We start from the raw sequence: 14,415 nt of genomic DNA, 5'->3' as shown, positions 1-14,415 counted from the left end.
GCTTGACTGGCTTTCTTAAGTTTTGTATTAAGTAAATGTTTCCAACAATTATCTGCAGTTCAATTCACTTAAATGCAGATTTCATAAACAACACACTCAACTGTACTTTTTATTTCGTGTTTTTATTGACAGAAGTCAGGTATCCAAGGCATTTGTAAACAGTGTGTTCACAAATAAACTACATTTTGCTTCTTACCATGACCATATAATGAGGCATTACCAGTTAAACTGTAATTTTAAATTAAATACAATACAGAGAAAAAAATAAGATAAGACTCAAATCTACCAGAAGTTTTTCAGAATGATAGAATCAAAGTCAAGTCCATGTTTCAGTCTCAGTCTTCAATTGATGTCACATACGTAGAATGAGCACTAGACAGGGAGGTGAAACACTGTCCTTACGCTCCAGAGAAAGTGGAATGAGATTTTTCCAAGCAAACTTGGTCAAACATTTGGCAGAAAGTAAACCAAAATGACATAGCCTCACTTGAAATTGTTCCACAGAAAAGATCCTTCGTTCAGTTCTTTGAAGAACATTCTGCCAGTGCTCAAACCCAATTTGCAAAAGGACATGAAGGTTAAACAGTGGCGAATTAAAGTAACTCAACTGCAATTATTAGTGGCATTATGTAGTACAGTATAATACTAACATTAAATGAATTAACACTAGTTAGAATCATTGATAGAATATTAATTGGTGGTTTTTATTGAATGCACTCATTTCTTACTGTTTAATTTACATGAAATGGAATGTGTTTAGTGATTTCTATTCTAATGTGTCTTTTGTTCCATACTACAAAAGTCATTGCATGCATCAATTTGTTTATCTGTACTTTTGGCAGCAGATCTTTTGCAAGGTTGTTCTTTAGATGAGCTTTTTTTTTTCTTCTTTTTTCTACAAAGAATTTTTATCACATCTGTTTTTAATGAGGAACTGTCGTCCCATATTTTTTGCAGAGGCCGATGGCTCATTGCTTCAACACCTTCAGTGTGCAACACTATTTCATTTGCCCAAAGCACACAGGTACATAGAAATGTTTACTTCAAAACACAACTCTCATAATGAACCTAAAAAGCTATGTCAATCCACCAAATCCTTTTAAACTCACTTTAGAAAATACCACATTGCAACATAATTGTTTCTTCTTTTTCTTTTCAATATCGCATCCATACCACATATGACCAGCAGGTGTCCTCAAACACCATTGAGTAACTGACGCAGCAAATGTTCCTTGAATATTGCATGTTATACGCATTTATCACATAGTTTTACATCACTGTTTAACCATTTGTGTTGCACTCGAGTTCAACTTTGTTGAGGAAGTTCAAAACCTCACAGGCAGTCCAAGCAGATAGCCTTAAATGTCCTTCAGGTTAATACAAAACACTTGTGGGAGAATGTTACACAACTTCTGTTCAAAAAAGCAACGCAAGTACAACCTCAGCAGCCAAGATAGATGTCAGTTAGACAGTTGTTGATTATAACAGCACAAACAGGAAGGTGAAGATTTTGAATTCCTATAGTTTGTCCAAATAGTTTGACTTGGTTATGCTGAACAAGTACCGTAGTGCCAAATACTCAAATGTAAAAACCTTTATGCTTGCTTAGCCTAGTATTAAATAAAGTAAAATCTTTCAGGTAAATCACACATTACATATGGGTCGGAGGCAACACTACAAAGTACAAATTGAAAAGGTTGGGAGAAGGCAACACTTGTGTCGCTGTATCTTTGCGAAAATACTCAGTGGAATTCTGTTACTGTGGAAAAGCAAAACCTTGCATGGAACAGTGTTTCGTTCATGCAAGCCAAGCTGCTAAGCCCCGCGTTACCTTATCCTATTAGGTTCTTTTGTATGAATCAAACACTAAACACCGAGCAATTAAAGGATAGTCACAATTTTCACATAGCACCATGCCATCGGTTTCCAGTTCAATACCATCATTGCGATCGATATCGATACAAAAGGTCATTTCCACATCTTTCAAACAGAGAGGATATGCATGATTAAGGGAGCATCCACATTCACTCCTTCACGTAAACAAACAAAACAAAGATAAAGAGGTAGCAGACACACACACAAAAGGAGAGGGGGGCGGGACTTACTCTCGTCTGAGGTTTCCATTCAGGTGACTTCTAACAAGCAGGACGTCCAGTGCTTGGCTATGTGTGGTTACGTAAGTGCTTCTGTGTGTGTATGTGGAGGACATGTACACGTGAGAAGGAACAAACTGAGAAAAAGGCACACATTTCCGAGTCTTGATGGGCGCACAGTTGACCCCCTTTTCCCCCACCGCCCTCTCCTCAGACCCGGATTGTGACGTGTTCCAGCGAGCGGGCCGGCACGGGCGCGGCGGCGGCCAGGGGCGGAGGCGGCGTTATCGCTTTCAGGCCGTTCCCCGGGCAGCTCTGAGTGCTGACCCCCCGATTGAGGACCCCGGGGGGGATGAGCACGGCGTGCGGCTCGCTGCGGGGGATGTTGACGGGGCAGGAGCGCGTGCGGGCGTGGCCCTTGCGCCCGCCGGCGTGGCACACCAGGTCGCCCACCGTGTCGGCGGTGGAGAGGTGGCGCTTGAGCCAGCGCTCCACGCGCTCCTCCTTGTACTTGATGGAGTACCAGGTGAGGAAGATGAAGAAGAAGCCCAGGAACTTGAGGCTGGCCGCCAGGCCGAAGTAGACGAAGCGGAAGGAGGTGACGTCGTACTCCCAGCAGGAGCCGTGCACGCCGCAGTCCTGCTGCCACAGCATGCACGTGGTGTCGATCACCGCGCCGAAGTAGATGGGCGTGGGGATGTAGGCTGGTGGGAGGGAGGGGCAGACAGGAGAGAAGGTCGTTACCCACTAGCGGTGCGGAAAGCCCGTGGGGTCTGATTTAGCGTTGAGTAAATGTGCAAGGTTTGAAATGGAATTGTGACAAATCATAAGCTAAAGCATTTCGTTACCCACCGAGGGTCCTGAGTAGAACAAACTGCATTCCCAGAGCAAAGGGCCTCTCCTGCTCTGCCACAGACCTGTATGACAGAACACACACACACACACTCAAAACCAAGTCCTTCCTACACAAGAAAGCTGCATGATGTCCCTTTTCCACCAGACAAAGCCTTACATACAGCTCTGGAGAAAAACAGAGAGACCACTGCACCTTTTTCTTTCATTTTTAAAAAAAGGTTGAGAAGGACAATTTTGAGTGAGGAACAGAAGGGTAAAAATGAGCAATGGCCTCTTCAATTTTACCCTTCTGTTCCTCACTCAATTGTCCTTCTCAACCCTTTATGAAAAATGAAAGAAGAAGGTGCAGTGGTCGATTATCTTTCCTCCAGAGCCGTACAGCGTGCGGCTTGCTGTACAACACGGTACCTGAGGGTGACGATGATGGCCGACGGCTGGGCGCAGGCGGTGATGAGCGTGACGATGAACAGGAAGATGAGGAAGGGGATGAGCGTGCTGCACGTGCGGTCGCACTTCCCCGACACGGCGTAGCCGTTCTCGTTCAGGTAGGTCTTGACGATGACCAGCTGCAGCTGGTTGCCCTGGCCGCCGGACGACGGCGTGATCACCTGCCGGCTCTGGACGCAGGCGCAGTCGGAATAGTTCCTGATCTGAAGAGTGGGGGACACCCCCAACACATACACAGTTGAACAATACTGTACTCTACCTACACGCATACATCCCATTTCCCCATCACCGGATGTGTGTGATGCCCAGTACGTGCGGGGTATCATTGCTCCGTGCAGGCGACTCACTCCAGTGCTGTTGGTGGCCACGCTGCTGCAGCCGGCCAGGCAGGGGTTGAAGTAGGTGATGCCGTCAGAGCCGCACACGGGGGCGTACTCGTGGATCTTACAGCCACAGTTGACGTTGCAGCCTCCCGTCAGGTTCCGCTGGGTCATAGTCAGAGTGGGCCTGAGGACAGGCAGAGGAACGTGAAAAAAAGGGGTGTGGGGGGGGGGGGGGGGAGAGAGATAAAGGAAGAGTAGGCAGAGCCACAGAGAGAGAGATAAAGAGAGAGCGAGAGAGCTAGGATAAGTGCTTATTTCACTAGCAGGATGAAGGGGGGGGTACAACAGAAGAACAGGGCAGGAGATAAAAAGATCATTCACTGTACTGAAATAACCCCCAGCACTGTTCTCTAACAGAACCCGGAGGACAGGCTCACTCACTGTCCATGAAAGTGCACACTCCCTGGGCCAGAGCCACCATCTTGCTGTCTGAGCAGGGTAACATAGACTGATACCATACTAAAGGCTGGGGTTTCTGTCATCGTCCTTAGGGCTCATTTAACACAGGGATTCAAATACATTCGGAGAAAAAAAACTGCCTTCTAAATAAAAACACGGCGTGCGTGTTAAATCCTTTTGGTCCTAAATGTACTTGACTGGAACCCAGTGCTTGAGCCCGAAGGTGACCCTGGCGGTGGGAGAGGAGATGTGTGAGTGGGATGACCCAGTCATAACAAGGGCTTCGCAGCGTCAGAGAATGTGAGAGCAGAGACACAAGGCCTTAGGGGTGGACACAGAGCATTCATCAGGCCACAACAATAAAATGCATTCATCTAGATCATAACACCGTGGGTTTGTGTGTGCGTGTGTGTGCCTGTCCGTGTGTGAGAGGGGGAGAGAATGTGTTTGTGTATAACTTTGTGTGTGTGTGTGTGTCTGAGAGAGAGAGAGAGAGAGAGAGAGAGAGAGAGAGAGAGAGAGAGAGAGAGAGAGAGAGAGAGGGAGAGAAAATGTGTTTGTGTATAACTGTGTGTGTGTGTGTGTCAGAGAGAGAGAGAGAGAGAGAGAGAGAGAGAGAGAGAGAGAGAGAGAGAGAGAGAGAGAGAGAGAGAGAGAGAGTGTGTTTGTGTATAACTGTGTGTGTGTGTGTGTGTGTGTGAGAGGGAGATAATGTGTCTGTGTACCACTATGTGTGCGTGCGTGGGAGAGGGAGTGAATGTGTCTGTGTAACATTGCGTGTGTGTGTGTGTGTCAGAGTCCTCCACTGTGGGGACACCGGCTGTTGATGTGTGCTGAGGTGACAGTTAACACAACAGCCACAGGGGCCCTCCCTGCCTTTTCATAACGTCCGAACGTCCCTCACCTCCCCCATGATCTCATCACACAGCCCCCCCCCTCCCCACACACAAACACACATGCAGCATCAACGTGCCGGGTGTCTCGTACCCGGTGGTGTACGGGATGTTGATGCCCCCCAGGTTGATGCTCTCGCAGCCCACGATGAACAGGGTGGAGAAGCACAGCAGGGACACGCCGCTGCAGATCATGGCCAGCTTGGCCGACTCCCGTGCCCCCAGCTTCAGCTTCTTGATGATGTAGCCCCCCAGCACGATGCCCACCCCCGCGCTGGGCACGATGATCACCCCTGAGGAGCAGGCAGAGGGAGGGGAGGGGAGGGGGGGAGGGAGGGAGGGGGGGAGGGAGGGAGAGGGGGGGAGGGAAGGAGGTGGGGAGGGGGGGAGAGGGGGGGAGGGAGGGAGGGAGAGGGGGGGAGGGAGGGAGGGAGAGGGGGGGAGGGAGGGAGGGAGAGGGGGAGGGAAGGAGGGAGGGGGGGAGGGAGGGAGGGGGGGAGGGGAGGGAGAGGGGGGGAGGAAGGAGGGGGGGAGGGGGGGAATGACCAGGGGAGGAGGGAAGGAGGGGAGGAGGGGAGGGAGGGACAGTCAGAGTCTGTGGTGGTGCTGGCTGGCACAGTGGTGGGTACTTGAAGGAGGGGCAATCATTTACACGAAGGTTACATTAACTACCTTGTAACTACACAGCAATAGTAACAACATTGTGGGTATGTAGGAATTGTTGTGTAGTTAAATGGTATTTAGTGCCCAAGGGATTCTTGGAACTTCATTCAGGTGATCTGGATAGATTTGAAATGCATGCATTGACTGGCACACCGTTGACACTTTGAAAAAAAGCAAATCCTTCCTGAAAAAATTATCCATCATCTGATCACATTTGTACAATCAACGCATGACGTTGTTCTGACAATGATATCTTTGGTCCCAGCCATTTTGAGGACGCAAGAACCCTGAAACAGAATTAAAAAGAGGTGAGGCATGGAGACTCAACGGCCTACATACGAGGATACATCAAGAGGATTACCAGGTGAATGGCACACCAGGACACTGATGGATACTTCTTTAATCGAGAGCAGCTTTCCACACTGTGTTCACTACATTTCCCAGGTGCCCCCTTTTATTTGAGGAACCAGGGTGTTTGTATAATGAATGACTGTGGCTCAGTTCCAACACATCAGTGCCAAGCTTGTCTTAAAGCACCCTTCAGAAGATGCTGGTGCTCTGTGAGATGGTGAGTGAGTACAGCACGTGAAACGGGGATTGAAGTCAAATGCAAACAGTGTGTGTACTAAGCTGACCCACTTGCCTTGATCTCATCAGGCAAATACATTCCCTTAAGCAATTCTGTAGCTTATTTGTGCAGAGCAGACTATCATTATGATTTTGCCTCTCTTATTATTTAAGACTGATCCTGTTTGTGGCTTGGTGCGTTCCAAATCATGATGAAAGGACAACCTATGACAGAGACAGGCCATACATGCCAGCTATGAAGAAGACTGTTGAGGGTGTGTGTGTGTGTGTGTGTGTATCTGTGTGTGTTACCTGTGTAGATGCTGGCGGCAGAGGCGGGGATGCCAAACTGGGACTCGATGAACTTGGGGATGAAGGTGATGAAGGCCGTGACGATGGCACTCTCGGCCGTGTACGACAGGCTGACGAACAGGAAGGTGACGTTGCTCAAGATTCTGACCGCTGCCTTCGGGAGGTCTGAGGGAAGGGAGGGAAGTCGAGAGAGAAAAACAGAGGGAGGAGAGAAAGAGAGATGGTGAGAAAGAGAGAAGGAGGAGAGAAAGAAAGAGTAGAGTGAGAGGAGGAAAGAGAGGGAGAGGACAGCAAGAAAGAGACAGGAGAGAAAGAGGTGATGCAGTATCTTTCAACTTTTAATCCACCTGCTACCCTGCTAGAGATAAAGGCATGAACTAGCCTAGATTTGTTACACCTTTGCAAATTTCGATATGTCCATTTTACCCTCCGAACTGTCGTTATTCAACTACGACAAGGTAAACTCGGTTTTGCATTCCATCACCCCTTTAAGGCAAGCTTGCTCACCTTTGATGTCCCTGCCAAAGCCCATGGAGGAGGTGACCGTCTGGCTCTTGCTGTTGTTCTTCTCCCGCATGACGTCATCGTCGCTCGACATGTCGTCCAGGGTGATCTTTTTCCTCCTCTTCTTCTTCTTGTGGCGGGGGGGCAGCTTCTTGGGGAAGGTGAACATGGGGAAGATGACCAGCAGCATGGCGACCGAGCACAGCAGGAACCCGCTCCACCTGGGGGGAGGGAGGGGGACACGGCTCATTATCCAACCCCACAAGACCACACACCCAAGACCACACACCTGCTTTCCCCGGATGCCGTCACGAGGACGGCTCCCGCTGTGGCTCACCAGTTGCCGATGAAGCGCGGGTCGCTCTGGTCGATGTTTACCGCCGTCTTGGGGTCCACGTAGAATCCGATGAGGACTCCGCCCAGCAGGTAGCCGGCAGCAGGACCCAGGGCTCCCATCACGTACATGATGGCTGTAGACACAATGGGACAAGTTAGACACATATCCTCAGGGACTACTAAGGATCCTAATCTAACAAATGTGCCCCCCAGGCCCTCCTCTTCGCACGGTGCCATCGTACAGGAAGGGAGGCCTCAAACTCATATGTATTAGTGTTTTTTCAATTAGGTAAGTACTGGTGTGCCTTCCTTTGACTTCACCATGTGGCATGGTCATATAATTGGCTAGTATAGGCTAATCACTGGGGATGCCTTTAAGCCTTTTAATACAGTTTAAATCTGTAATCCAGACATAAAGCAATGCATTGTAGGCCTAACAGGTGCCACCAGTCCAAATAGCATTAGTATTAGTAAAGTAAACACCAAGCTACAGCTAATTATTAGGTTTCCAGCGCTTTTCATATAACAAGTTTATCTTGCATAGCCAATGTGTGATCCTATTTAGATTTACAACACCAACAGAACCAGCAACGTTTCAAGGACCATCCTACTATCTGAACATGATGTTCTTTCTGTGAGAGAAGAGAAATCCCAAACACTAACAACATCCGCGACAGAAACAAAACACGCGCACGGTAAACCGATTCACTCCCCCAACAATGACAGACACATTCAGGAAGTATGAGCCCGGTCCGATTGTGTGTGTATTATGCTCAGTTCCCCAAAGCCTTAAATAATCCCTTATCTAGCCGAGTGATGGGGCAGAACACTCTTAGCTGTGCTTGTTACGCAATGCTACCCAGACACCCAGCAGAAGGCGTGGGGTCAGCAGGCAGGGGTAGGCAGGCAGGGGCAGGCAGGCAGGGGCAGGCAGGCAGGCAGGGGCAGGCAGGCAGGGGCAGGCAGGCAGACGCTCCAGCCTGCCGGGAGAGACAGCAGCTTCACACCACACAGCGTCTTAACACACGGAGCAGAAAGATGCAGCGTTCCCCCGGAAAAAGGCTTTTCCCGTCTTTCATGGACGGCTGACTGCAGTGCAGTGTGCTGTGGAGAGGGTGGAAGGAAGCGAGGGGTGAGGGAGGGAGGGGGGGGGGGAGTCTTGCAGATGCAGACAATCTTCCTGTTGACCAGCCAGGGAGTGGAAATACGGTTCCTGAAGCTCTGGCTGTGGTTGCCGTAGCACTATTTGGCTGAGTGGCTGGGTGGGGATTAGAGTAGTTTAAAAGAAGCACGGGCCAACACCCCACAGAACTGCTGCTCTATGGTCTCTCAAGAGCCCGGGAGGCCGAGCAGTAGAGACGGCTACGGTTTGACTGTTTTAATGGGTGTGACGTCTGTCCCTTTAAGTACAAGAAGGGTTTAGTCAGTATAGGGAAAACCACTTCAATTATGAGTACATTGAGAATGACGAGTCTATTGTTTCCACACCTTCCTAATCACTGCCTCTTGTGTGGGATTATGATAGGGTTACTGCAAAATACAGATTTTGCTATTTCTAATACAATTTGATTTATTCATTGCCATTGCCCAATTACAGATGTTGATTTCAGCCAAATATGTTGGGTCTTGAGTAGTACATGAGGCCAGATCAGCAGAGAGAAACATACATGCCCATAAAGGTGATTGACTGCAGCGATCCATAACAGTCACTGACATAAAAATGGTGGCTGGCTGTCGGATCAATATGTGCCCAGCATGCGACCTTGCAGTGGAAGATGGAGGTGGCGGGCCGGGGGACAGGACGGCACAATCACATGTTCTGGGATGACGGCATTGTCATGGCAACTGCTGACACAGCTGTCTCCAACTTCCCAACCTACTGCCCCACCATCCCTCCATACTCATCCATGAGCATGACACACACACACACACACAACTACACACAGAAGTACTCCGAAAAGCCAGCTCATCATTTGCTAGAATGTTTTGTCTGGGCAGAATTTCGCAATTGCTAATTACAGGACATGCTCAACAAAGCCTCTTGTACATATCACTATACCATGTAACTAGATGCTTTATCTAGCTAGCTTTGGTTTTAGTACCATTGGTGTTCAATTTGACAGCACAGAATTCTCAAGCCCTGATAACCCCCAAATGGGTCAGGAGGACTGCTTGAGTCATCTGTTTTTTCCCCCTTTCTGTTCTACAAAGCAGATGTTGATAATGAAACTTGGGTTATATGAGGTCATTCAGTGTTACCACAAAATATCCTTCCTCCTGATCACTCTTCTTTCAGACTGTGAATCTTTGATGATGAAACCCCAGCAATAAACCGAGCTTTAGTTCCAGTATGAACACTCAGCTGTGATGGAAGTATCAGTTACAGAAAACCTCTTCAATTCCACATCTGAGAATAAAAGAGTGTAAAACAACACCTTGTAAAAGAGGCCTAAATGTAGACCCAGAAATATGAACCACTAACTGGATTAACTGATAAAACCAGGCCTGTGACTGTAGAAAGCAGATAAGCGAGGGAGTCCTCGTGACTTTTTTAGCGTTAAGGTTTGTCTCTTTAAATAAGGACTAAAATAGCTAATCTATTTGAAACTACCGGTGAACTGTCGACTGAACATGTGTACTGGTGGCCTCCCTATCTTCCGCAGGTGTGTCCTCAATACCTCCTGACTGGGAGCTTTACTGCCTGTTGGAGGAAGTGCTCTGCCACAGACAGGAAGACTACTCTCCATGTTTCCCTTGTTGTTGTAATTGTAATACTGATGACTACTATTACAATTAAATATTAATTAATGAGGCCCTTGCTGTATCTCCAAGTCTAATCACCACTTTAAATACTGACAGTTACTAACCACTTCAGTTAGTTTCCAACCAGCCCCCTTACATTCAGACAATTGTACAACAGTACCCGATGGTGCCAACTAAACTGTGCTGTCCAATGATCAAAGACCTGTTTCATTTGTGAGCCCAGCGGGCTTTCAACAGGAATGTTGATGGAAAAGCAGGTCGACTGGGAAGGGGGGGGGGGGGTACTGTGCCTGCTATAAGGTTTTGTCACAAAACTTTGTAGCAGGCACCAGCCTGTTTCATAACGTGTTCAGTGCCTGTTGAGGGTACTGATCAGGGTATTGGGACAAAAGGTTTTACAGAGAGCTTTGAATGGGAGAGAAGAGTGTTCACTGTTTGAGGTCTAAGGTTAAATTGTGAGTTTTACGATGGATAAGTACTACTGTGCCTTTCAGCAAGGAATTTAACTTCAAAAAAACAAATGCATCCATGTGGCCATCTTCAACCATGTCTTCCTTTATTAAATTTATGGAATCTCACCAACGTTGATTGACAATAAAATCTGTAGACTACTTGTGTTGCATTCAGTTCTTATTCCACCTATTTGATGAGAGCATATTTGAAGACAGATATTCATTGTATTTTTAACCACATAGAAGTCTAACCAAACATCAGTGAACTAACAAAATGATCTTTTTGCCAAAAGTCAATAGGATTCAGTGACTCTCTTCTCAAGTGTGGGTAAGGGGCTCTTTCAGCATGGACTTCAATAGGAGGCTCACGCATCAAATTAAGTCAGATAATGTCTTCATGGCACTCACCACACACACATGCACTCACACAAATGCAACAGCTATTTGCTTTAACGTCTCTGCACCCAGGTACCTACCTAGATACAAGGAGGCATTCTCCTTCTTGACGTTGTCGTCCAAGTAAGTGGGTCCGAGGGTATAGATGGGCGTTGACCCCATGCCCACCAGGATTTGGGCAATAACAAACAGCGCCACATACAGGTTGTGTTCATTGCCTTCCTGGTCTCTGGGACAGGAAGACACATCCAGGGAGTCCCGCCCACTCCCATTGTTGTTCATGCACAGGCCCTCGTTTCCTCTGGAGGAGTTCACTTCCTGGATTTGGTAGGGCGGGGAGATGAAGTGAGGTAAAGAGAATAGGGCCGCCCCCACAGCAATTAAGACTCCACCCACCGCCAGCCAGCGAGGCCTCTGGCCCCGCCCTCCAAAGTAGCTAATGAAGACGACGACCACTAAGCTCCCTATGTCAAAGCAGCTGACGAGCAGTCCAGACTCGGAGCTTCTCAGGCTGTATCGTTTCTCTATGGTGGTGATGACGCTACTTAGGTAGCCAGACACCATTAGCGACTGTATAAATGTCAGATAGCACATACAGAACAAAAAACAGCGTGAGTCCTTTAGAATCACACTCATATATTCCCGGGTGGGCAAACGAATGCGGCTTAGCCTTGAAACAAGGAAGTTTGAGTTGATTATGCGTCTTGCTTTCTGTCCGTCTGAGTTGAATGAGCTACTGAGTGCCACCACTCTTGACGTAGGGGGCTGGAAATGAGTCCTGGTGGGAGACTCAGGTTGACACAATTCAGTCCTTTGAGGGAGTTGGATACATTCTGCATTCTTATCCAACATTGTGGAGGTATGCATAGTGCTGGTCAACAAGGTCTGACTCTGTTGGGCTGAGTCATTCAAGACTGGTAGACTTTTCGATTTGAAACTAGGACTAGGCTCTTCAAACTGACCAGACAAATCATCTGCTTTTTGAAGAGCTTGTGAAGGGTCACTTGCTTTATCTTCATGCTCACATGAAGCCATTGTGTTGTGGGTTACTTAGTCTATCACAAAATGTCCATTCACTTTCTACAGCAACTGTCACCACGCAAAATGTAAATTCATTCAAGCGTCAAAGTGCTTCTTGTTGTAAGCGCGGATACATGGTTTATGGCTCCAACACTTGCTTATCTGGGAAAAAAAACAGTTTCCAGCACCACCGCATGTTTAGTTTTTTTTGTCGTATCACGCACACGCTGATGAGGTGCTTGCTGATCTTCCAGAACTGTTCCTGTCAGGCAAGGTTTATTACTTGACAGGTGCTTGCAAGAAGAGCAAAATGAAAATGAACTTGCGCAGTTGGCTAACAGCCTTGACATAGTCCTTGCGTCATTCCTGTCATAGAACACAGAAAGATAAGTTAAAGATAAAACAATATGAATGTTCTCCCATTATAGTAACAAACCCTTGATCACATTGATGATAGGAAAACATACAGATATGAGATCCTCTGTCGTATAGCGAACGTTATTAAGTAAAGCGTTAACATAGCGTTAACATAACGTAGACTGAGAAAGATCCATAATCTAAATAGCTACATTAAAATGAATTGCTGTACAGTGAGTGTATCTAGAATCGAATATGATTTCGGAATATCTTGCAGTTGCAACCCCTAATGTCGAACAGAACACCATCTTGTTGCATTAGACAACTGATGGAGAAGAACACTGCAGTGCAAATCCATCTGACTGGGAAATGCAAGATAGCTTAGCCACCGTCTGCGGCTAATGATTAGTCGCTAACAGCTAGCCAATGCCAAAGGGTGGGCTTGTGGTCATCTACTGTATGAGCCAGATAGCTGGCACCCAATTCATAAAATAAATAATAATATAACATAGCAGCCAAGCTGTCAATATTACGTTACAAACCTGATATTTATACGCCATAGCAGAACCCTTCATTCCCCTTAACAAGTTCAGCAACTGCACGAGAGAAGAAAAAGACAATGACGTCCCATAATTTCACCCGTGAAAAACGGGAGTTGTTTACCACCACGAACCGGGTACAAGTCTCCGCAGCGTTAGAGCATCCTCAATGGTTCGATTTTACTGGGGCGGAAGTGTCGTCTTGTTCCTTTTCATCAAGACAAAAACACACACAAATGTATGATAAAAAAAAGAAACATTAACAAAATACAATAACTAGCTAACCATAAGTTACTGGGCCTAACCATTATTTGAGATATTAAATGTTTTGCATAGCCAATTATTAATTTATGTATTAATTACTAGCCTATATCAAAAGCCACACGCCTTAAGAACTGAATTAAAATACCTTCATTTCTAACCAAAGAAATACATATCCAAATCCCATTTAAAATGAATGTCTTGATTAAAAAAGAAATGCTCTATCGTTTTCAATTTCCGTTTTTTAAGGTTAGTCATGGTTTTAGGAATTGAACGAATGCTGATAGTAGGCTTTTCAGAATCAGAATCAGAATCAGAAAGGGATTTATTCGCCATGAAAGTTTGCACAGACAAGGAATTTGCTTTGGCAGGAAGGTGCATACAATAAACATATACCTACAATTTAAATATGTGGACTAACTATACTAAGGGTACATAGACTAGCAGTACTAAGTGGAATAAATATAAGTTGCCGTAAATTACAATATAAAAATACAAATATTACAAAAAATACAAATGTACAAGATACCATGTTGTGGTGCAGTGCAAAAGCAGAGTGTTTTAAGCAATAAGTCATTTGAGTCAGTGTGGTCCCTTGGCCTTGTTGAAGAGGCCAACAGCAGAGGGGAAGAAACTGTTTTTGTGGCGTGAGGTATTGGTCCTGATAGACCGCAGCCTTCTGCCGGAGGGGAGTGACTGAAACAGGGAGTGTCCAGGGTGGGAGGAGTCGGCCACAATCTTCCTCGCTCGCCTCAGGGTCCTCGAGGTGTGCAGGTCCTCGAGGGTAGGCAGATTGCAGCCAATCACCTTCTCAGCAGTACGGATGATACGCTGCAGTCTGCTCTTGTCCTTGGCAGTGGCAGCAGCGTACCAGACGGTGATGGAGGAGGTGAGGATGGACTCAATGATGGCTGAGTAGAAGTGCACCATCATTGTCTTTGGCAGGTTGAACTTCTTCAGCTGCCGAAGGAAGTACATCCTCTGTTGTGCTTTCTTGGTGAGGGAGCTGATGTTCAGTTCCCACTTGAGGTCCTGGGAGAGGATAGTGCCCAGGAAGCGGAAGGACTCCACAGTGTTGACTGGGGAGTCACACAGGGTGATGGGGGTGAGTGGGGCTGTGTTCCTCCTGAAGTCCACAACCATCTCCACTGTCTTAAGAGCATTGAGCTCTAAGT

General features: G+C 46.9%; 1 protein-coding gene across 1 annotated transcript; it reads right to left on the bottom strand.

Annotated features, from left to right (window-relative positions):
• Positions 1-103: 103 nt before the first annotated feature.
• slco5a1a (solute carrier organic anion transporter family member 5A1a) lies at positions 104-13,099 on the bottom strand. The gene is made up of 10 exons (XM_067253826.1): positions 12,983-13,099; positions 11,144-12,449; positions 7,454-7,586; positions 7,120-7,337; positions 6,613-6,777; positions 5,165-5,363; positions 3,743-3,902; positions 3,357-3,598; positions 2,946-3,010; positions 104-2,797 (listed from the first exon to the last, which is right to left on the bottom strand). The coding sequence occupies exons 2-10, from the start codon at positions 12,096-12,098 to the stop codon at positions 2,304-2,306; spliced, it is 2,631 nt and encodes an 876-aa protein (XP_067109927.1). The 5' UTR covers positions 12,099-12,449; positions 12,983-13,099; the 3' UTR covers positions 104-2,303.
• Between the last annotated feature and the right edge of the window lie 1,316 nt (positions 13,100-14,415).

This window comes from Osmerus mordax, chromosome 16, assembly GCF_038355195.1.
Source record: "Osmerus mordax isolate fOsmMor3 chromosome 16, fOsmMor3.pri, whole genome shotgun sequence".
Lineage (NCBI taxonomy): Eukaryota > Metazoa > Chordata > Actinopteri > Osmeriformes > Osmeridae > Osmerus > Osmerus mordax.
Note: the sequence above shows the minus strand (reverse complement) of the source record. Positions and strands in the feature narration are given on the sequence as shown.